At 54.4% G+C, this 23,694-nt stretch overlaps 1 protein-coding gene across 6 annotated transcripts in view; it reads right to left on the bottom strand.

Moving 5' to 3' along the window:
• KIAA1671 overlaps nt 1–23,694 on the bottom strand; it is a 141,634-nt gene that overhangs the window by 12,819 nt on the left and 105,121 nt on the right. For all 6 annotated transcript variants that reach the window (XM_084763473.1, XM_084763472.1, XM_084763474.1 and 3 more), the window contains one exon: nt 596–714. In XM_084763473.1, coding sequence (XP_084619599.1) covers nt 596–714 — 119 coding nt within the window. The remainder of the gene's footprint in view (nt 1–595; nt 715–23,694) is intronic.

The raw sequence follows: 23,694 nt of genomic DNA, 5'->3' as shown, positions 1-23,694 counted from the left end.
GGTATGGACTCAGTCTGTGACAGTGGGGATGTCTGTCCTGCGTGCTCCTGGCCGTGTCCAGGCTGCTTGCCTGTCCATACTTTGTACGTTATCTCCATCTCTCTAATGCCCTTTGCATAACAATGGCTTCTTCCCACTACAATTTCTTAAACTACAGAGATTTCTGAGTCAGCCCCGTGGACTCTCTGCTGGGTAGTTTTATGTCAACTTGACACAAGGTACAGTCATCGGAGAAGAGGGAGCCTCAATTGAGAAGATGCCTCCATAAGATCAGACTGTGGGCAAGCCTGCAGGACATTTTCTTTGTCAGAGATTGATGGGGGAGGGCCCAGGCCATGATGGGTGGGGCCATCCCTGGGCTGGTGGCCCTGGCTTCTATAAGAAAGCAGGCTGAGCAAGCCATGGGGAGCAAGTCAGTGAGCAGCAGCCTCCATGGCCTCTGCGTCAGCTCGCTCAGCTCCCGACTCCAGGTCCCAGCCCCATCTGCCTTTAGTGATGAACTGTGATGTGGAAACTTAAACTACATAGACTCTCTCCCAGGTGTGCCCCATCTGTGTCTCCTGCAGCCTGGCACCTCACCCAGGTGTGTGCCTACCTGCCCCCGTTCTGGGGCTGGTCTGCCCAGGTCCCATACTGGCTGTCGGCTTCATGAACGAGGGTGTCGGTGTCCTTGGCCTCGGGTGCTCGCCTGGAGAAACACTGCTTCAGCTGGTTCTGCAAGAACATGAGGAAGGATTCAGACACGATCACAGGCCCCATGGCACCCAGGTCCCTGCTCCCCTCAGACGTGGCTCCCCATGTCAGGGCAAAGGAGACCAATGCCCCGTCTGCCAGGACACCACAGGAAGCAGCACTTTCCAGGCTCTGATGTGCGTTCTGGCACAAACTTCTACCACCACGGACCAAGCAGTCCCACCAGAGTGGGAACGGTGAGTGGACAAAACCCCTCTCCATGAGCCAGAATCTTGACACAGTGACAAGAAAAGCCACCAACGCAGAGCCAGGGCAAGGGCCCCTCTGGGTGTCACCTGGACCTGTCAGTGTCCCTGTCCAGCACAGTGCAGCTCCAGAAACATCAAGTGGCCCCGTTCCCGTCTCCCAGTGTGGTCCAGCCCAGCAACCACACAGCACTGACCCTGAGTCTGCATCACGTCACCTGACAGGAGGCCACCTCATGGAGCTCCCTCTAAAAGCTGAGAGAATGACTTGCAGGCTACCATCGAGAGGACAGGTCACCACACAGAGCTGGCTGCAGCCCTGCCCGGTGCCTGATATCGGGGGCAGCAGCTCATTGGTCACCATGACACCTGTATTGCTGATTTCCCACTCATCCAGGTGGTACATGAAAGGCCTTGTCCTGTACCGTCACCATGGAAACCAGCCACCAAGCCCTAGAGCTCTCCAGAGTAACCAACGGTGGCCTTGGGTAGGCCATTTGCTCAGCAGTGACTCAGATAGTCCCTTGGTCCGGCCTTTCATGGTTCTCACAGTCATCACCTTCAGTGACAATCTGGGGGGTGGGGTGGGGAAGGAGGAGGGAGAAGACCTTCCTGGCATGGCTGTACCCCTCTTCAGAAGGTCTCAGCTGAGCCTCAGGGCCTGGGCCCACCCACCTCTCCTGCAAAGGAGTTACAATGGGAACTGGGGGGAAGTGGGGCAGGACTCAGTGGTAGAGCATCTGTCAGCATTACATACACTCACTTATACAGACATACACGCACACATACATACCACAGAATGCATGCACGCACGCGCGCGCACACACACACACACACACATACATCATATGCACACACACAATCACACGAACATTTTATAACAACCCACCATCCAAACAAAAGATCCTGGCTGGCTCCAGCCTGGGCTTTCTGTGGGTCAGTCCCTCCACATGTTCCTTGTGGCCACAGAACATCCCACTGTGTGGGACACGGTGCCGGTCACATAACCAGTCCCCGGGGCGGTGACTGCTAAGCAGCTTGTTGTTTTCACACTCAGCCAGCCAAAGGGTGAACATCCTCAGGCTGCCAAAGCGTCTCAGTGTGCACCCCCTTAGACACTCCGAACACAGCATGGACCAAGATGGCTGATGGCTCTCCTGTCCTGTGGTAGCACAGGGGACTGATACACATGGCATGCTATGGAGTGGGGGCGGGGGGAGGAGGGGGGTTGTGTGTGTGTTCCAGCTGCAACACTTGACACCCAAGGTCATGAGCCGTGTCCGGGGCCTGGCACCCTTGACTTCTCCCTGGGACTCAGGAGTGGATGTGGACCCGCGGGAGCAGGTGTCGCGGGAGCAGGTGTCACAAATCTAGTCCTGCCATGACTCCACCCCACCTCAGTACCAATGCCCTCTGGGAGTTCTCATGGCTGCAAGGCTCCACAGTCAGCCACTTCCCAAAGGGCTTACAGCACTTAAACTTTCTAGAAAGTCCTACTTTCAAAGTTTGCCTGAAGGCAAGACCTTCTGACTGAGTTACTTCTGCGCTCTGCCAGAGCTCGCTAAGCAGCAGGGTGCTGGGGTGAGCAGACAGACAAGCAAGCAAAGGCTCTCCGCAGAAACTGCCCCCGGGAGCCCCCCTTCTGAGACAGGAGTACCTATATGGCACTTCCTGTGACATGAATGGCAAACTGCACAGTGGCTGTGGCCCTCTGCACAGGTCTGGCTTGGATAGCAGCTGAGATCTCTGGTGACAAAGGAAAAAATCCTACTTCAGCCAAAGGTAGAAGAGACAGGATGAGCCTGAAGGTAAGACAGGGGGCAAAGGATCACAGGCACCACTGGTCCCTTTTAGCCTCCCCACCGTGACTGAATGCTGAGCCCTGCTTTCCTGGCCTCCTTCTCCACACAGCTGCAAGCCTCCATCTCCCCAGCACTGTCCCCCCCCCCCCAGAACTCCACTGAATCCCTTCTTAAGTGTTTCTGAGACAAGAGCCTGCAAAGGACACCTAGTGTTCCCTGCTGACACGGGCAGGTGCATGTCTGAAAGCACATAACAAGCTTGGTGGGGTTGGCTCATGCATGCAATCCCAGCACTTAGGGGACTGAGGCGGGAGGATTGCCATGAGTTCAATTCTAATCCGGACTACACAGTGAGGTCGAGGCAGAGCTTTATTGCAAGAACCCATCTCAGAAATTTAAAAACAAAGCTGGGCGTGATGGCGCACATCTTAAAGTCCCAGCAGAGGAGGCAGGGGCAGGTAGATCTCCATGAGTTTGAGGCCAGCCTTGTCTACAGAGTGAGTCCAAGACAGCCAGGGCTACACAGAGAAACCCTGTCTCGAAAAACAAAATTTAAGGACAAACATAGGCACAAAAACCATCTACAAGCAACAGGAAGAAGAGCAGGGGAGCCAGGTCTAGACAGGGCCACGCCACCAACACCCGACCTCTGCCACAGCTCTGCTAACTCTCAAATGAAGGGGACCGAATCCCAGACACCAGACCCTGGGAGACCATTCACCCTGCATGCCATCTGCAGAGGAGGAAACCAAGGCACAGGAACTGAGCAGAAAGTACGGTAGCTCTCCGTTTCCAAGATGGGTGAGAGGCAGGGCCTGGGAGGCGGGGAATTTGGGGGGGGGTGCGCGCGTCTCACAACTCTCTCCAGACCCCCAACCAACACCTACTTGCTCCTCCTTTCCCACAATGCTCCAAGAGGTTCTGCTAAGGACACACACAGAAAAACAATGCTTTGAAACCCTCAGGGAGGCCCGCATGGCAGAGCGCACCTTCAACCCCAGCACTCCTTTAATTCCAGGCAGACAGAGGTGGAGCTCTGTGAGTTCAAAGCCAGCCTGGTCTACAAAATGAATTCTAGGACAGCCAGAGCTAATACATACAAACCCTATCTTAGAGAAAGAGAGAGAGAAAGAGAGAGAGAGAGAGAGAGAGAGAGAGAGAGAGAGAGAGAGACAGACAGACAGACAGACAGACAGACAGACAGACACAGACACAGACACAGACACAGACACAGACACAGACACAGACACAGAGACCAACTGACCCCTCTCAGGAATCTGGGATTTGAAAGCCCACTGCAGGCTCAGCCTGCCAAGCCCCAGGCAGGACCACAGGGTTGGAAATTCCTCCCCAAGGTTTGTACTGGAGAGACCAGGCTAGCACACACCTCTAACATTTGGCTAAAACAAGTTAGAACACACGTCTCCCAGCTTAAAACCTGCAGGTTTAGCTGAATCAGCAGGGTTAGTCCCAGAAGGTCATTTCAGGGAGATGAGCAAGCACACGCACCAGGTTCCAGAACACAGCCACTCCCAGCAGGATTGGCCATCATTGCAAAACACGAACAGCAGCCTAAACCCAGAAGAAGGCAGGGACCATGGAGCATGGAATCCATGTTGTGCGATTAAAAAAAAACAACAACATTCATACGGATGTTTGTCGCCGCAGAAAGATGCGTCCTGAACACCAGCTAACATAAAAACAGATAATTCTGGGCTTGAGAGTGAGGCCACTCCTGGCTTAGCATGCATGCTTGGGTTTCACCCTCTGCATGAATCCTGAGATACAATGGGACACAGCAAACACGGCTTCTTCATTCTGTCTGTTATAACACCGTGAACTAAGAACAAGTCACTTGTTAATCTAGCCCAGGCTCAGCGAGCTTCTGCACGGCGCTTACATGGCACACTTTGGGGTCTCTGGGCTAATGGTTACTTGTCCATTATTAAGAGGGCAGTGAAGGCCAATGTGATGCTCAACATCACTGTCAATTTGAGCGGGCCTAGACTCGCCCAGGAGATGCACCTGTGGGCTTGTCTGTGAGGGGTTTAACGTAGATGGGAGGCCCACCACACAGGAGGGCAGCACCATCCCACGGGCTGTGGTCTCACACCGAATGAAAAGGAGAAAGAGCGAACACCGGCAGCCCTTCTTTCTTCCGGCCTGTGGGGGCTGTGGGTGCCATGTGACTTCACTCTCCTGCTGCCATGCCCGGCAGCCTCAAGCCGCTTTCCTGGGTGTTTTGTCACAGCGACAGAGCAGTAACTAATACACCTGACATGTAAACAGCCACCCCCACTGAGTGCCACGAAGCCAGATTACAAGCAGGAGGCTGGGAAGACTGTGTGTGGGGAGCTTTGCTGACTCCTGATCTGCAGCCTAAGCCCTTGGGGGAATGCCAGGCCTGTGGTAGTTGTTGAGTAAATACATTGAGGATTCAGGTCTCTGTACATACACACACACACACACACACACACACACACACACACACTGTTTTTTTAAGTATATATAAATGTTTTTTAGGTGAGTAGGATGAGTTCCCAAGCCAGGGAAGCTGATATTGTGGGGGAGGAATAGGGGGAACACTGCGCCTGCATGTATTTGAGTGTCTGACATATCTCCCAAGAAAGAGCCTTGAGCCAAGCGGCTGCAGCTGACAGTGCAGTTCCAAGGAATTCAAGAAGCCTGTCCCTCACACCCAGCCGTGCGGATCCATGCAGTCATGGCCCAGCAGGCACGGGGACACCTGCTTCCCCTCCCGTGCCCAGGTCACCCTGGGAGCACCAACGTCTTGCTCATTACTCACCCCAGTGGATCTAGCTGACCTCCAGCCAGGTCCTGCCCTTCTCGCAGCCTTAGCTTCACCTCCTGGTGAGTCAGTGGCGTGAGACTGCCGGTCTCAGTGGCCCTCTGTCGCTTCAAACTAAAAGACAGTGCCCACCCCTGGGGGCTTGAACCAAATCCGGCTTCACAAACGCCCGGTAGATCAGCAAATAGGGTCTGGCCATCAGCAGCTCAAGCTCCAACCTTCTGCACTGCAGACAGGAAATGGACTTGTCTCTATACTCCCATGTGTAGGGGGTGAGCAAGCTAACCGTTCTGAGCAAGACTCCGTGACCCACCAGCCCTGGACAAAGGCAGCTCTGCCAGTTGCTAGCTGCAACAGCCCTCTGCAACCTCAGTTTCCCCACATGGAAAAGGGGGTATGGGGTGTTCAGGGCTCTGTGGGAGTCTATTAAATTCTCACTGGAGTTTTCACACACGTGGCATGTGGGCAGGGCAGAGCAGAGGCCAGTACCTGTTACGGTGCCCACGTCTGCTGGCCAGCTGTTCAGACGTGCTGACAGAGTCACCATTCAGCTAAGACCCCTAAGTCCCTTAGGGCCCCAACACTGCCAAGGTCCCCTCAGTGAGGGCAGCAGGGGAAGGACCTTGTCACAGAACAACCTGGGCCTCAGATCTGCTCGGCAAGGAGCCATCGCCACAGCATATGGGCTCTGGCAGAGACACTCTGTCTCCATCTCCTTGGGACAAGCTTTTCCCCAAGTGACAGAACACGTCAGGCAGCTGGTCTGCAGGAGGAGGGTTTGGTTTCAGGGTTGGGTGTGTAGATCAGGCTTTCGGGAAGGCTATAAAGGGAGGTGACAGCTGGGCTGGGAGGCTGGGTCCCAGAGAACCCCTGGGGCCTGCGCTCTGTATATCAGATAAGAGCACAAAAACACTCTCAGCTTACACTGGAGCTATGTCCTGAGAAGCGGGGCTCAAGAAAATACCTGAAGTGTAAAAACACCATGAACACACCTCAGCCACTGCATGTCTCAGCCTAGGCCTGGCCTAAGCCAACAAGGGAACGTCCACAGGAGCTGACTCGCTTCCTCCTTTTTATACAGGGTCCCAGCCTAGGGAATGGTGTGCCGCCCACAGTGGGCAGCTCTTCCTATGTCAGTTAACCGAATCAAGATAAGTCCCCACAGGCCGGCCTAGAGGCTCAAAACTGTGAGCCGGGGGAGGGTGGGTGCTAGGGTCTGTTCAGCCTTAACCCTGAGGGCCATGTCCAGAGATGCCCACGGGGGCAAGACGAGAGCAATACTGGATAGTGACTGACTGAATCAACCTAAGCACCATCACCTGTCTGCTCCGTAGTGTCTACGCGCATCGTTTGCCTTTCGGCTTGTCACCCAAACCTTGCTGATATGTCCCAGAGGGTCCTTTTTTCACACCATCCTTAAATTGTAGCTCTTACTGACTTTGTCGGTGTGTCTGTGTGCCATGTGCACGCAGTTCTCCCACAGGCCAGGAGAGGGCATCATATCCTCTGGAACTGGAGATAAGATGGTCCTGAGCCACCACGAGGGTGCTGGGAACTGAACCTGGGTCCTCTGGAAGAGCAGCCAGTGCTCATAACCACTGAGCCATCTCTGCAGGCCCTGATTAACTCGTTAATGGAACAGGCACTGTGTGGATGGCGTCAGAGGCCAGTGGGAAACATCTTTCAAGTTACAAAACAAGAGAAGTTGATCCTGCGGGAAGCAGGGACCCTCCGCCCAGAGCCAGCAGCTGCAAGAGACTAGAGCATTCCGGAAAGGTCTTGCCTCTTACACAGAGACAACTGGATTTCCCTCCTAAGTCTAAAGAAATGTTATTAATAATTTCTGAAGTTTATGGTAAGGAGCCACGTTTAACCTAAATTATTGAACATGCCGTAGGGGAGCCATTTTGTTGTTAGAAAGGTGAGTTAAAAGGAGAGAGCAAAGCACACGACCAGATAGGAAACAACCTCAAAGGCACACTGTCCAGAGGAAAGCAAGAGTCTGGAGAGATGCCTGAGGTTAAGAGCACCTACTGCTCTTGCAGAAGACCCAAGTTCCAACCTCACACCCGAATCACAAGGCTCACAACTGCCTATAGCTCCAGCTCCATGAGCACCGATGCCCTCTTCACATACACACACACACACACGTGCACACACATACTCACATGCATGCACACACACGTGCACAAACATACACACATATATGCATGCACACACACACTACACACGCACATACACACACGCATACACATACACATGCACACACACACACCAATAATTTTTTTTAATGGAGGACAGCAGGGTAGGGAGAGAGGTAGCTTTAGGGAAAGACAATATTTGAAAACAGACAAGTGTAAAAACACCATGAACACACCTCAGCCACTGCATGTCCCAGCCTAGCCTGGCCTAAGCCAACAAGGGACCATCCACAGGAGCCGACTCCTGGGGGCTTGAACCAAATCCGGCTTCACAAACACCCGGTAGATCAGCTAATAAGGGTCTGGCCATCAGCAGCTCAAGCTCCAACCTTCTGCACTGCAGACAGGAAATGGACTTGTCTCTATACTCCCATGTGTAGGGGTGAGCAAGCTAACCGTTCTGAGCAAGACTCCATGATCCACCAGCCCCCAAGTCTAGGTAGGGTACCTACCTCGGGGTACCAGGCCCCGAGAAAACGGCAAAAACATGAGGAGCCAGTGGCATTGTGAGGGAAAGGGGGCCATGCCCTCCTACGCTGCCTCCTTGTGCACTCTGTGGCACATAGGAAGCCAGGCTTAGGGGGCCTGAGGCTATGCCATCTCCACCACCTCCTCTTGGTGGAATCTGCGGGAACAGAGCCTCCTCACCTCCCCCCAGGGCCTCCTCGTACCCCCCCCCCAGGGATTCTTAAAAAAGCCCAAGTGAGCCAAACTTGACTTCCTTTTTCAAACATCACATGCCAACTCTCTCCTGATTTATTTTGGGCGAGGGACAACTCGTCAGGCGACAAGAGTTGCAGCCGGCACAGAAGCGCGAGCCCAAAGCAGCAGGCTGGGTGTGTCACCGTGGCCTCAGGACCACCCCCCCCACCCCCCCCGTCCCTCCAAAGTGAGAGTGAAGTCTCTCTTGGACTTGACGTGGCCACGAACTCAGCCATGACTTGCGGGGGCAATGGCTCTATAATATTGCCACGTAGCACATCCTCAGTGCTCCTAATTCACAAAGCCGATCTATACAAACACAGACACCTTCCCACACACAGGTACAGACAGAAATGTGTGCACCCCAAACACACACACACACACACACACACATGTACAAGCACATACAAATATACATTTAAATGCAGACGCACACACAAGTACACACTACAAAAAATGTGTGTACATCTGTAACTCCCAAATACCATCGATCATCCAACTCACACACAATACTATAGATGCACGCACACAAGCACACACAAGTGCACACAGATGGAAGACAATACCCACAGCCATGCTATAAACATGCCCCAGGGGCAGGCCCACACAATCACTGTTAGTGACAGGAAGTACTACTCCATGGCATTTCCATAAGTGTGCCTGACTCACATGGAGCAGCTCACGGTTGTGTGGGCATGGAACCATGTGGCCACTGAAAACAGGGGAAGCGCCAGCCAAACGGACCAGCTGGTAAGAAGGGCATTTGCCACCGAGCCTGGTGACCCGAGTCTGACTTCCGGCATGCACACGGCCTTCACATTCGCACCACAGAACACACACCAGGTAGGAAAGTGAAGGAAAAAGGAGAAGCATGCTGGCGTGGGAAGACCACAGGGGTGTGGCCAGTGGGGGGGCAGCAGGGGGTCAGAAAGAGCAAGGACAGGAAGGGTGCGAGATGCCTGCCCTCCGGGGGCCACACTGGAAAGGTTTCCTGTCAGAAGGGAGTGGACTCTCCTGGGCCTCGTGGAGGGAGACCACGCACAGACACCCGCAGCAGCCAGACAAAGGACTTGGAGCAGGGCAGGACCCATGACCGAGGCCTTGAGGAGGGCCAGAGACGGGGAAGCGTGTGACTGGGGGAGGCAGGCCAGGCCTGTGGTGGGCAGTGGCCGCGGGCCTGTGGAGCAGCGGTCCAGGAGGCAGGCTGAGCAGAAGAGTTCAGAGGACGGCCCAGATGCTGCGGAGGAGAGCTGGAAGTGGCAGCTCTGCTGATGAACACATGAGCCCAGAGCAGTGGGAAGGAAGCCGGCTGACCCGCCATCTTGCCTGAGCCAAGAGTTCTGTCTCCTCTCGCTGCCCAGCCCTGGGTGGTTTTCACAGACCTGCTAGGATCCCAGGCTCTCCCTGCCTCACCCCACAGCGAGGTCCACTCTGATCAGAGGCTCAGGTTGGGATGGCCCTGCCTTTGTGGGCTTGTCATATGGTTGGAACATTATGATTCGTCAGGAGATTTCAGCAGCCCTCGGGAGGAGGATGAGTCTCCCTACTCCCCACATATGTCAGCATGTGCACATGTGTGTGTCTGCATATGTAGCCAACATGTGCACATGTATAAGTTCACGTGTTCATGGGCTATATGTGTACATGTGTGTCTCTATGTGTACACTGCTGTGTGTGCAAATGTCTGTATGCAAACATGTCTATGGGTATATGGTTCTATGTGCATCTGTATGTGTGAGTGGCCAGCCAAGGCAGAGGGTCACAAATCATCCACACTGTGTAAGTGGTCGCAGACATGGCTGTCTATATGGACCATAAACCATTCCCTTCAGGGGTGAGACTCAGACCCAGAGCTGGAGAAAGGCACAGCAAGTGATGAGTCTGTGACTCTCGGAGTGTTGGCCCCTGGGGTGAGGGGCCACTCAGCACAGCCCCAAACTCAGGATTCTGCAACCAATTGGCAACCGCCCCCCCCACCACCCACAAGCTCCACAGAAGGAAGAAAGGGGGCCTCCAGAGTCTGACTTTGGGGGCAACAAAGTGCAGAGAGGGAAGAGAGGGAAGCTGGGGAGCCAGGGACAGGAAGGGACGGGGGAGGGTGGGGATGAGCACCCACATGTCCCTCCCCCAGCGCCTCTCTGCTCCCCAGGAGCCAAAGGACAAGGCCTGTGACGTTGCCAGAGGTTCTGGGGCAGGAGAGGCAGACCCAGACCCTGGGCCTTAGAAGCTGGGTGACCCTGGGTCAGTCACTTCACCTCTCTGAACCTCAATGCCCAGCGCTAAGGCTAAGAGTGGGGGCCAATGAGTCATGGAGCGTGTGGAGCACTAAGTCAGGCACACGGGAAATGCTCAGAGGGGCTGCCTCTCAAAGGCAGGATGACTTACAGAGCTTTCAGGAACTAGGTTGGTTCGGGATTCCTGGTAGGCACGGCAGGAGGCGGAGCTGCTGGACAGCAGGAGGGGTTTATAGGAACCTTAAAGCAGCAGATTCCAGAAAACAAAGCCCCAGAAGCAAGCTTGTGCAATCCCGAGGGAGGACTCTGCGCGCAGGCAGCACCCCAGGTGACAGGACCCTCCCAGCCTCCTCCTAACACTAGCCTCTTCAAGACACCACACTCCAACTCACAGGCAGCTGGAGGTCCCAGGCTGGCAGCCATGGAGTGGTGGCTGGCTCCAGGACTCAGAGGATCTGGCTCTGGCTGCTCCTCGGGAGGCCACACCTGGATGCCTCCCCCACCTCTGAGCAGAGGCGGTGGCCTGCACTCCACCGCCCCCCCAACCCCCCCCCCCTGCAGCCACTCCAACCCACAGGCCTTTACAAGTTAGCAAACTACCTGCTTCCAAGGGAAACACATGGTGCCTACTCTATGCAGATAAACATTAAAGTTAAGCTATGCGTACAGAGCAAAAAATGATCCGAGGACCATCAGTCAGCGGAAGGCCAGGGTCACTCAGCTCCTGGGAGCCCCGCACTGTACTTAGCTCTCATTTCCAAACACCACCTGTGTGCCCACTGTCCCACGTAAGACCCTCTGCTGGCCCGTCTCATCGACGAGACACTTGAGTGTAAAAATCAAATTTGAGGCTTCAAATTTTCTGCTTCAGACAGGGGTGGGGAGATACTTGCCTGTACCTCAATCCTAGAACTCAAGCCTCAAGGACAGTGACTACCCAGACACTCCAGTTAGGAGAGTGAGAGTGCAACCCAGGCAGCCTCCACACCCTCACCAGGACTTCCAGGTGACAGAGCTGGCGAGCTCAGCCCTGGGAAGGCTGGGGGTTCAAATGCTTCCTTAGAAAGAAGCCAGGGATCTGTCTGTGGTGAGGCCTTGTCAAAATAATGATAATAATAATAATAATAACAACAACAACAACAACAACAACAACAACAACATAATTGGTGCTCAGAGCTTGCCTAGCAGACAGAAGACCCTGAGGTCCAACACACACACACACACACACACACACACACACACACACACACATTGGTGGGGGGATTGTGTTTTGAGTAGCCTGTAGCCTTGCAGCAGCAGCTGAGAAACCCAAGCTCCAGGCCGTGTGTGTGTGTGTGTGTGTGTGTGTGTGTGTGTGTGTGTGTGTGTGTGTGTAAATATATATATATATTTCCCCCCACTCACTGACCACAGAAGACATTCCAGACGATGGAAAATGACAACCTGGGTGAGGTCTCAAATGTGTCAGTAGACCCTGCATCCAGGAGCAGGGCACAGCCTCCATTGTGGGGGACAAGGGACAGCACCGCTTGCTCTCCAGCCTGGGTTCCCGGGGGCCCCGAAGCTACCCAGGATCTTGTTGGGGGGCCGTGGCTCCCGGCATTCTCAGCTGGTTCCTGATGTTCCCCTTCCTTGAGAAGCACAGGTTGGGGTCACTAGGTCTCACCTGTCCCTACCACCAACGTCCCCAGGTCCCTGCACTGAGCCTACAGGGACCCAGGGCCATCCTGTATCCCTGACAGTGAGTCATGGTCACTGTCCCTACCAGGGAAGGAGGACCCACAGGCCTGGATGTGTCCAATCTAGGCCCCTCCCCACCCTCAGCCTCCAGCACAGAGCTAGCTCTGTAAAGATCTTTTAAACTCCCCAATCCAGAGAAGAGCCGGTGGCATTTTCAAGTCTCCTTCCCACTCCCTATTTATAGACCGTGGCAAGCAGTGGGGCACTGTTGCCATTGATAATCAGGGAACCCACATTGGGCCCAGCCTCAGGGGGCGCTCAGTGCAGCCACACCCACACACAGAATGCCAAAGCTGGGTGGGTGAGATGAGTCAGGTGTCAAGGAGGGGCTCCCCCATGAATTCAGGGTCCTAGCCTCCCATGGGAGGCACACCCCAACTTTTGCTTGGACTTTACGTGACACCAATACTGCCAGGTCATAGGTCATACCCACACAGGGCTCTGGCAGGCCTGGCTAATCAATGCATATACACACAAGGCTCTGGCAGGCCTGGCTAATCAATGGTGGAGAGACCCAGGGGAGAGAGTTCCTAACCACCTTGGGGGCGGGGGCGGGACCACAACACACTTGTCTTTATCAACTTGACACAAACTATAGTCATCAGGGAAGAAAGAAGAAGCCTCAATTTAGAAAATGTCTCAGTAAGATCTGGCTGTAGGCAAGCCTATGGGGCCTTTTCTTAATTAGTGACTTATGGGGGAGGGCCCAGCCCGTTGTGGGTGGTGCCATCCCTGGGCTGGTGATCCTGAGTTCTACAGGAAAGCAGGCTGAGCAAGCCATGGGGAGCAAGCCAGTGAGTGGCACCCTCCATGGCCTCTGCATCAGCTCCTGCCTCCAGGTCCTGCCCTGACTGACCTCAGTTAAGGACTGTGATGTGGCCATTGAAGCCAAATAAACCGTTTCCCCCATAGCTGTTTCCGGTTAGGGGGTGTCTACACAGCAGCAGATAGCAAATTAGGACAGTGGGTCTGCACCCCAGATGGGGCCCACGTGAGTCACTGTGTCCTTGAGCCTTGCTCTCCTCCTCTGCAAAATGGGCATAGCAATAGGGCTTGCTTCCTGATTGTGAAGAGCAGACAGAAATCTGCCCTGGGGGGTGGAACTCTGAGGTTCCTGGGAAGGCAAGAGGGAAGTGGGGAGGAAGGACAAAAGGGGGAGGAAGTCCCCTAAACACACTCTGTAACGTGAATACTGTTACACAGGATAGATAGGAAACCAAGATTCAGACAGGTTAGTTCACTTGCCCAAGGCCACACAGCACACAAGTGGCAGAACTGCAGTAAACCGTCCTCCAAAAGTGTCCTGCTATGAAGGCAGGTGGTGGTGTCTGGGCCCAGGAAAACACCTAGCAGATGAGGTCATCGGAGCCCAGCACCTCACAGGACACAGGGCACCACCTCAGGTCATCTCATAGAGGGCGGAGCATGCAGTGCAGGAGGACACTTCTTAGAGCCCAGTGGATTCCCTTCAAAGTGAACACCGTTAACTCCCTAAACCACCCCCCCGAATGGTGGCGGCTCAGACCCCATGTCCTCCCACAGCCGGCAGAACTGGTGACCCACGGGGCTCCCATCCAACCTTTTACATGTCCATGTGCCTATCAGACCCCTGGTTCAGTGGGAAGTGCCAGAGGCAGGGGGATTCCTGTCGTAACCGCTGTTGGCCCAGCACCCTGACCTGGGTCTGGACACAGATGGGCCCCAGCACTGTAAGAAAGGCCGGCTCCAGCTCGGAAGCGCGCCACACAGCCAGCCTGCTTTTTGCTTTCACTGCTGTACTCCGGGAACTGCGCAGCATCCCACGCTGTTTGCTACCCTGTGTTGGAAGCGTGAGTGTCTGAGAGCACTGTGAGCCACCTGAGGCAGGCCTGTGTGTTAGGTGTGTCTGTGACACAGGCTATTGCCAGTGCTGGGGGCCCCTTTCCTTGGGCGAGAGGCCAGTAAATAACTGGGGCCAAACCCTCCGTGGCCTCTGCACCTTCAGCTCCTGCCTCCAGGTTGCTGCCCTGACTGACCTCAGTTAAGGACTGTAATGTGGCCACTGAAGCCAAATAAACTGTTTCTTCCATAGCTGTTTCTGGTTAGGGTGTGTCTACACAGCAGCAGATAGCAAATTAGGACAGTGGGTTTGAACCCCAGATGTCCTTGTAAATAGTATGTTTCACCCACTGATCAATGCTGCGTGGGCAGAGCCTCTCTCATCACATTAGCAGCAGATAGCGTAGAGACTCCTAACAAGTCAACGTGCTGAGGGGCTGAGGGCTCAGCCGTGTATGGGTGTATCAGCCGTGTATCAGTCCCCAGGGCTCAGGGAACGTGGAGGGGGGGGGGCTAAAAGACTGTACAAACAGGAGGATGGGCAGTAGTGCAAGTGCATCTTCTGAAGGACATGAACCCATAGCTGCTGTGGTCGTCTGCAAAGACCAAGCCAGCAGGAACAGTGGACAGTGTCCCAGGTCAGCAGCAGGAACAGTGGACAGTGTCCCGGGGCAGCAGCAGGGGTTGAGGATTTGGGGTGTGATCAAAATAATGTGTATAAACTTATCAAAGAATAAAAAACATTCTAAAACAAAACAAAACAAAACAAAACAAAAAAAGCCTGTGGCTGACCTCCTTGCCTGCGTTTGGAGGACTGTCCCCTTGGACGATGGCACTATGCTAACCTCTCAGACCTCATGTACCCAAAAGACCTACTTGCTTCAAAGCTAGACCCTCAGGCAGCCAGACTTCCCCAGGCTAAGAGAAGACGCTGAGAATCCGTGGTGGGTGCTGCTGGTTTTCTCTCCTAGAAAAGTGGTGCACACGGGGGTAAAACATTCCCATAAATCAGAGCACCCGCCACTGAGGACTTCCCGTTGCTAGGCAACGGGAGCTGCCGCAGTGCGCATGCCCCTCCCCAGGGGATTTCGAGTGGGTGATGTGCCGGGGTGGCACTGCTAAGAAGGGTCTGTCCCAGTGCGTGCTTGGTCTCCAAAAGCTGCCTGCCGTGCACCCAGCCCGCCTTCCCCACCCCACTACTCTCAGGCGGGGAGAGCTGGGGCTCAAGAACAGAACACCCAGGACCACAGAGCCGAGCGGAGCGGAGCTGGGGTCTGGCTCACGCCCAGACAACCATAGCCCAGGAGCAGCAGGGCGGCCCCATGAGAACCCTGGGCCGCACCCGCAGGAAAATGAGAACCCAGTTCCACATGCCGTCTCTTTAAATAACACCCATCCCCAGATGGCTCCAGAGAGGCTGGGGGCAGCTACAAGAGGAGGCACCCCCGAAATCTGTGGAGTCAAATTTAGTTTTAAGGTTGTTTTCGGTTCTTGCAATACTGGGGATAACAGCCACAGACTAGGACGCACCGAGGCGCGTGCTTCCCCACTGGGCCACACCCAGCCCGAGACGCTCTGTAATAAAAATATATAAATCTAGATCTAGGCACAAAGCTCTGTTTTCTTTTTTTAAGACAAGATCTCACAGAGCCCAGGCTGAACTAGAACTATCCATGTAGCCCAGGCTGGCCCAGAGCTACTGACCCCCGCCCCCTCCCTCTGACCCACAAGTGCTGGGATCACGGTACACAACTGCCGAGCCTGGCTCCTACCACGCCCACGGACTATCCATGTAGCCCAGGCTGGCCCAGCTACTGACCCCCGCCCCCTCCCTCTGACCCACAAGCGCTGGGATCACGGTACACAACTGCCGAGCCTGGCTCCTACCACGCCCAGAAGAACCCTCAGTTCACATCTGAACAACTGCTTCAGCAATCATCAAGGTTTCAGGGACGATTTACCCCTGGATCCCACATGAGTCCCAGGAAAGGCCTGAAGGACCTTCTAACTTCCTTCACTGGCGTGTTGTCACCAGGAGGCAGCAACTCACTCGTGTGTGTTACCCACGGATTAACACCCAAGCCATCACCAGGTCCCATGAAGATCGTTCACTCCTCCCAGCTCCCTGTCTCACACACCCAACCGGCCCACCACGATCCCAACATGCCCCCACGATCACACTGTGTGGGGAGGGGTGTAACTCAACATGGCTGTCCCACACTAGAGCATCCTTGCTGGGCCTTCTGAGACAGCCATATGGGCAGGAACATCGGGGAGGTCCTGGGCTAGCCCTTGATACCCCCAAGGAAGCTGACCTCTACCAGTGAGGAAGGCAGATCCTGTCCCACTGAGCCTCAGCGTGGGAAGGCGGCTCTGACATCCAACACCGCCTGTGATATCCCAGCAGAGGACCCGGCTAAGCTGTGCCTGGATCTCTAACACTCAGGACAACAGTAGGGTCCCGTCAGAACCCACAAAGGGCACAGGAATTTGTCACACACCGCGGCAGCTCTGGTTCCGTGTCTCTTGCTCACAACCCCCTGGACACAAGCACAGCCATACACTACACGGCACAGTCTCACTAGCAGTCTCCACGCCTGGAATATTCTTCCTCCCACAGCCACTCCTATAGCTCCATCCTTCTCCCACCCCAATCCCGGGCTTTCCCCGTGCCTCTGTCAGCCCATCTGTTTGCTGCCTCCTTCTATGAACTCCCTCCCGGCACCAAGTAGAAGGTGTCCCACCTTGCTGTCCAGCATCCTTCCTGCACAGGCTGGGCCACAGACATGTGCTAAGCAGAGATAATGCATCCCGGACACACAGTGGTAGGCTGCTCTCTGGAGACACGGCCCTGAGAGGCTGTGCGCTGTGGCCGGGGCCAAGCCTGCCTCAGGTCGGAGGGCTGTCCTCCACTTCCACCTCCTAGGGTCTCCGCAGCAAGCAGGGCTCCCCCACCTTTCCCAGGTCCTTCCAGGGCCAGGCACAGGGAGTGGTCTCGGCTCCCCCTTTCTCCTGTGTAATTGCTTTTCTGGAATCTCACACAAGGGGCAGCCCTACTGAGATGAGAGAAGGGCCCAGGAGACAAGAAAATAGAAAAATTGGCCAGCGGAGCCTGGCTCCACGTCCTGGCTCATGCTCAGCTCACAGGTGCCTCAGTGGCCGGCTCTGTACTTCAGATGCCCCCATCCTCCTGTCCGTCCATCCATCCATCCATCTCTCCTCCCTGCTTCTGTGACTCAGTTACTTGGTATAGGGACATTATCAGAAACATAGGCCACAACAGAGAGCAGCAGGGCACAGCTGTGGTCCCTTATAGAGCTCCAGGCATTCCTAAAAACTGCCAAGGAAAAGAGGGCGGGGCCAGAGGACAGTGGGGGAGGGAAGCTGAGGCTTGGTTTTCTGTGGCCTCACAGAGGGTTCTGCTGGATGCAGGGAGAGATGCCAGCCTCACCCCAAACTTACACATCTCTTCCACTCTGTGGGTAGGAGATCAGAAAGGCCAAGTGCGGTATGTGGGGAGTGTGAAGCTCAGAGCCAGCCAGACCTCAGCCTGATGCCATGTGACCTGGGTGAGCCATTCCATGTCTCTGGGCCCCGGTGTCTTTACCCAGGAGAAACTACATGAGTATGTGTGAAAGGCATTACAAAAAAACCGAAACAAACAATGAAGCTGGGCACACGCCTGTAACCCCAGCACTCAGGGAGGCAGAGGCAGGCCGATCTCTGTGAGTTTGAGGCCAGCATGGTCTACAGAGCGAGTCTAGGACAGCCAGGACTACAGGTCTTGAAAAAAAATCAAACCAAACCAACCAACTAAACAAACAAAAGCAATGAGATATGTGCTGTGCAAACAGCTCATACCAACTGGCTCAGACCTGGCACAGGGCGCAGGGCGCAGGGCACAGGGCACAGGGTGCAGGGCACAGGGCACAGGGCACAGGGCACAGGGCAGACACACCGCAGGGACTCATGTTCCCACTCCATCTTGTGGCTTGTACGCTCTAAGCCTAAGATGACTGCAGAGTCCACGGCTCTGGATGGATCTCTGGTTCTGCTACGAGTTCCAGCACCGACACTCCTCCGCAGCCCGCCTGCTGTGTGACCCCGGTCCAAGTCACTTGGCCCCTCTGAACCTCGGTTCCTATACCTGTCCAGTGGGCTGATACCAGGCAGGCTTAGACCATCACATCGCGGAGAGCAAAGCAGATGCTAACAAGCACTGGCTCCTGTCATCTTGGCTGTGCTGTGGCTGCTGTCTGGCTCTCCCTGGGAAACTGTGGGCAAAGTGAGGAGGAGGCCGCCCCGGGAGGAAATGCTCTCCGTCCTCTTCCGGCGCTGACACCTGTCAGACAGCCGCTGCCTCTTCCACAACATCTAAAAGGTCTTATTTCCCCAATTAAGAGGTGCTAATTAGTCACACGTCTGGCTTCGATTCTTTAGCCTGAAGAGTGGGAAGGAAATCTGAACAGTGTGAAGACTGAGGGAAAAACAGGCAGAGTCTGCTACTAGAGTCGTCCACAGCCATCCCCATAGCGGAAGGCACCGGACCCGGGAGCTGCATCTTTCAGATCCACTGCAAGTCAGGCCGGGTCCCCACCAGACGACGGAACATACAGAGAGCAGGCAAGACCCACCCATGGCTGCTGCAGCATCTTCATCTCAGTGGGCCTACCAGGTGTCAAGATCATACGGCAGTATGTCCCCATCAGTGGCTGGCACTGGACTGTACAAAGGCTAGGGAGAGGGGCTGGGATCGACATAAACAAATGCCTGTGTGCCAGGCCGGGTGTCTGACAAGGGTGCTCCCTGAGGCTGGTGTGGCACCTGTAAGGTGGAGCAGGCTAGCCAGGATTAGAAGTGGCTGCCAGAGCTGCTCTGGCTTCAGACTTCTCCAACCCGACTGACTCCCGGGGCCTCCGTGCTGGGGACACAACAGACCTTCAAGCATCTTGGTCTGCCGCAGCACAGCAAAGTCAGCCGCTGGCTTCAGGGTCCCTGGAACGAGATTCCGCTTCAACAAACTGATCATGCCAGGGACAGAATTACCAGCCTTGAAAAAACAATAAAGGGGGCTGGAGAGATGGCTCAGAGGTTAAGAGTGTCGCCTGATCTTCCAGAGGTCCTGAGTTCAATTCCCAGCAACCATCTATAATGAGAGTTGATGCCCTCTCCTACAGATAAGTGCTCACATGCAATAAATAAAATAAATAAATCTTATTAAAAGAAAAGAAAAACAATAAAGGAACAGACCTCATGCAGTCACGTGGTCAGAAGAGGACAGGTGTCCCCTCTCCCCCACCCCCACCCCCCTCGCTCCTCTCTCAACATGGAGAAACACTTCCCACTCGTCAGTGGCCAAGCACACCTGGCCTATGTCTCTCTGATTAAACTCTATGGGTTTGCTCAATTCAAGAAAGCTCTACTCACGGGTGTCCACCAGGGCCCGGTACAGGCCTCACATTTCAATCAGATGCGGCCTTGGGGGGCCCTACAAAGGGGTCGTGTGACTCTGGCTGCGTCACCTCACTCTCTGGGCCTCAGCTTGACCCTCTGGGCAAAGAGAGATGGCAGGAGCTTCCTCTTCTGGAATCTTGGGGTCCTGCCGGGCCTGCCCACCTTGTCTCTGTTTGGGGAATGTGGGAAACACAGAGCTGCAAGGACATTTCTGTCTGCCCGGCGAGACCAGGGAGGCTGTGTGAGGCTTGTTTCCTACAGCTCGCAAAACAGGCTCTCATGGAATCCAGCTAACTAGCTCTGAGTGGGAAAGGCAGCCAGGGGCATTTCCTACAGGGTTACGCAAGACAGCCTGCACTGCCTGACACACACACACACACACACACACACACACACACACACACACACACACACTCACTCTCTCTCTCTCTCTCTCTGGTTTTCTTTCACTGTGGTTTATTTTGGGGGCATGCCTTGCTATATACATGACCCAGGTCAGCCCCACACACAGGATGCTCCTGCATCAGCCTCCCAGGTGCTGCTGCCACACTTGGGACACCCAGTCCTACAGCCGGTGCCGACTACAGAGTCCTGCATCTTGGAAGCACGTGTCCACCCACATCAGCGGCCCTGCCTGAAAGCGGACACCCCACAGCTGGCTGTGCGCTCTCTGCCGTGGGACACCCGACTCACCGGGTCAGTGAACAGGTCTACAGCAGCGTCCTCAGCTAAGGTCTGGGAGCGCAGAAAGGCATAGGCAGTCTGGAGGCCGCCGGTGCCCGGCTGCACAATGAACGGCTCTGAAAGTCCTGCATGGGCACCACGGCTTAAGTGAGTGGTTACCTAACGGCCTGTCTCTTATTCTTTTTTTTTTTTTTTTTTTTTTTTTGATGGAACAGCTTCCAATGGACCAAGGGTTCCAGCAAAGACTCGGGAAGGTTCCAGATGAGAAAAATGAAGCAGGGAAACTGTGACAGTGATGTTCAAATAAGACATGGGGTAGGGGGTGCCTAAGGCCCCTTCCTAGCCCTGACATCCTGAGGAAACACTAGGAAGAGTCCACGTCTGACTCTCGAGCCCTCTAGGATGTCCCTTCACACCCATCTGTGTCCCCAACAGTCTGCAGAGGTATCTTGTGATAAGGACATGAAGGACTGAAGGACGGGACTTGCCCACAGCCACCAGGGTATCAAGCTGCCAATGCGGGATTTGATCCTGGATCAGTCTTTACGGAGTATGTTTCTCCATGCCAGGGAGCTCGGGCTGCAGCCTACACCTGAAGAAACCAGTCAGCACCTTTTTTTTTTCCAGGGGAGAGTGCGAATGCAGTCTCCCACTACCACAAATTATGCAGTCGAGTTTCCTGCACTTGGGGAAATCGCAGGGGTCAGCACATCCAAAGTCCAATGGATAAGCCTCACCCTGGGAAAACCACCTTCGTGACTATGGTGTCTCCCCTGCCAGGTAAGTAAGTCAGCACCTTTTACAGCAGCAGCCACCTGCCCCAGTCCCAGACCAGCCAGGGCAGCCTAAACAGCAGCCACGTGCCTGCTCTGCCAATGGTCCTATCCCTGGGCCACTAGCAATGACTGCAGATGGAGACAGTAGAGCTTCCTTCCCTGAGGTCCTCCATGTCTGTGACTTGTGGAGTGACACCGGCTGAAGGTGGGATGCCTGTGGGAGCTAATGCATGTTTGCTTTGCAAAGGAAAGTCAGAAACCCCTCCCCCTCCCCTCAACTACCATATCGTCATGGCAGCAGTAGTGGGAAAGTTCTCTGGGGGCACTAAGTAGCTTTCCAGACACCTTGCATCATCTTTAGGACAGCCTCGTGAGGGTCTACCACCACCCTCTTAAGTGAGGAAGAAGAGGAACACAGAGGCAGAGTGACCTGCTCCCCAGTCCTTGGGGGCCAGGGGACAAGTAAGGTTGGCCCTTGGGACGACAAGGAGGAAGGGCCCACCCCACCCCCATGCTGACCGTGTTCCTGAGGTGACATCAGCTCTGACTGGTGTGGAGGGTTCTTCACCTGCCTGGCACATGGCTGGCCAGTCAGGGGCCAGGACGGTGACTTCATCGAATGTCCCTTGGGAATGAGCAGCCCAGAGTCAGCTGCCCAGCCCCAGAGAGAGAAAACATGACACCAAGTTGGAAGTGGCGGGCACCAACTCAGGCATGTGCCGGGCGCCCGGTGAACTTAAACCCCAAACCTGGGGTTTCTTGATGCCTGACTGGGGGGAGGTGGTATCTCAAGGAAGCTTTAGTCTGTATTTCCTTGAACACTTAAAACAAAGTAGTTACTGGCAATCTGCCTGCCTGCCTGCCTATAGGCCTTCCTCCTCGCCCTCTTCTTCTTTTCAACTCAGTAGCCGTTTGTCGGTTGGCAGTTTTATTTCCTTGGCACTGGCGCCCTGAAATTCTGTGTAGATTCGGGACGTTCGCCCCTTGTCTGAAGTGTGGCCATCCCGTGGGCTGTCTGTCCTTCTGGCAGTTCCCCCTTGCTGCACGGAAACATTCTTCTCACGAGGTCCCATCTGTTGACACTTGGGGCTGGTCCCTGTGCTGTTGATGTTCTGTTCAGAAAGTTCTCGCCAACCCCAACGTCTTTAAGAGTGTTCTTGTGATTTCTTCTAGAAGTTTCTGCACTTTGGGTTTTCAGTTCATGTCTTCTATCCACTTAGAATTGACTTTTGTTGAAGGTAAAAAGACACAGATCTCATTCTTCTGCGGGTGGGTATCCAGTTTTCCCTGCAACACTTATTGAATGGACTCCTCCCGACACACCCCGCCCCCGTATGTGTTTTTGCCTCTTTTGTCCAATCAGGTGGACGCGGCTTTGTCGGTTCATTTCTGGGTCCTCTGCTCTGTCCCTCTTGTCTGTCTGTCTATGCCTTTGTCAGCAGAGCTCCACAGTATAATTTGAGGTGGATATTGTAACGTCTCCATCCATGTTCATGCTCCCTAGGGTTGCTGTGGCCACTGGGGTCTTCCTTGGTTCCGCATGCATCTCTGTGTTGTTGTTGTTTCCTTTTCTAAATCTGTGAAGTATGAAACTGGAATTCAGTTAGGTGTTGCATTAAATCTGTCCACCAGTTTTGGTAGTGCGGCCACGTTTACAACTTTATTTCTGCTGGTCCAGGAGCGTGCCGGGTCTTTTCATCACTCAATACCGTCTCTGATTTCCCTTTCCGGTGTAGGGGTCTTTCTCTTCTTTGATTAGGTGAATTCCTAAACAATACTTCCTAAACAATATGTTTTTGAAGTTATTTTAAATAGGATAATTTTTCCATATCTCTTTCTCCGAGAGTACACTGTTGGTAGATTTAAAGCCTACTGGTTGTTTTCATTTATTTTTGTCTCCTGTCACGTTTCTGTGTTTAAGTAGAAGTTTTCTAGTAGATTCTATAGGCCATCCAGTGGGCAGTGAAGACTAGGACATATCTAGGCGTGTCTCCAGCCTTGGCTCTCCTGGGCCAGCTACGCTCACACTGGCTTCAGCTCTTCACGCCTTCGACTCTCCTGTCTGATGAAGGAATGGCAGCAGCATGTTGTAGCGTTTCCACCTCCCATTTCCTCTTTCCACTTAGGAAATGTTCCTTAAGGCCAACCCTCGTGTGGGAAAGGTGGGAAGGATGGGGCCGCAGCCTGGAGGTCCCCTCGCTTCCAACCCTTCAAGCCCACGCCCTCACATCGTACATGGTACGCACCGCAGGTGCCTCCGCACCGGTTTCCTCAGGAAGGGCCCAGACATCCGAGCAGCTGCGACTTCTCCTCACTGATGGCCCTGTGGCTCCAATCCCTCTTCCTCGGCCTGTGTGGAGAGCTCTCCTGCAGTAGCCAGTTAAGTGACCACAGCATGGAAGTGCGGCTATTTCATTTAAACATCAGTGGACAGAGTCACTGACATCCAGCTTACGACGCTCAGAGCTCTGACGTCAAACATGGTGGCATCTGAACACGTAACCATCCACTCCTCACTCAAGAGCGACATTTACAG

Source organism: Acomys minous, assembly GCF_964271855.1.
Source record: "Acomys minous genome assembly, chromosome: 16".
Taxonomy (NCBI): domain Eukaryota; kingdom Metazoa; phylum Chordata; class Mammalia; order Rodentia; family Muridae; genus Acomys; species Acomys minous.
The sequence above is the reverse complement of the archived record's forward strand: the minus strand, read 5'-3'. Positions and strand labels throughout refer to the sequence as shown.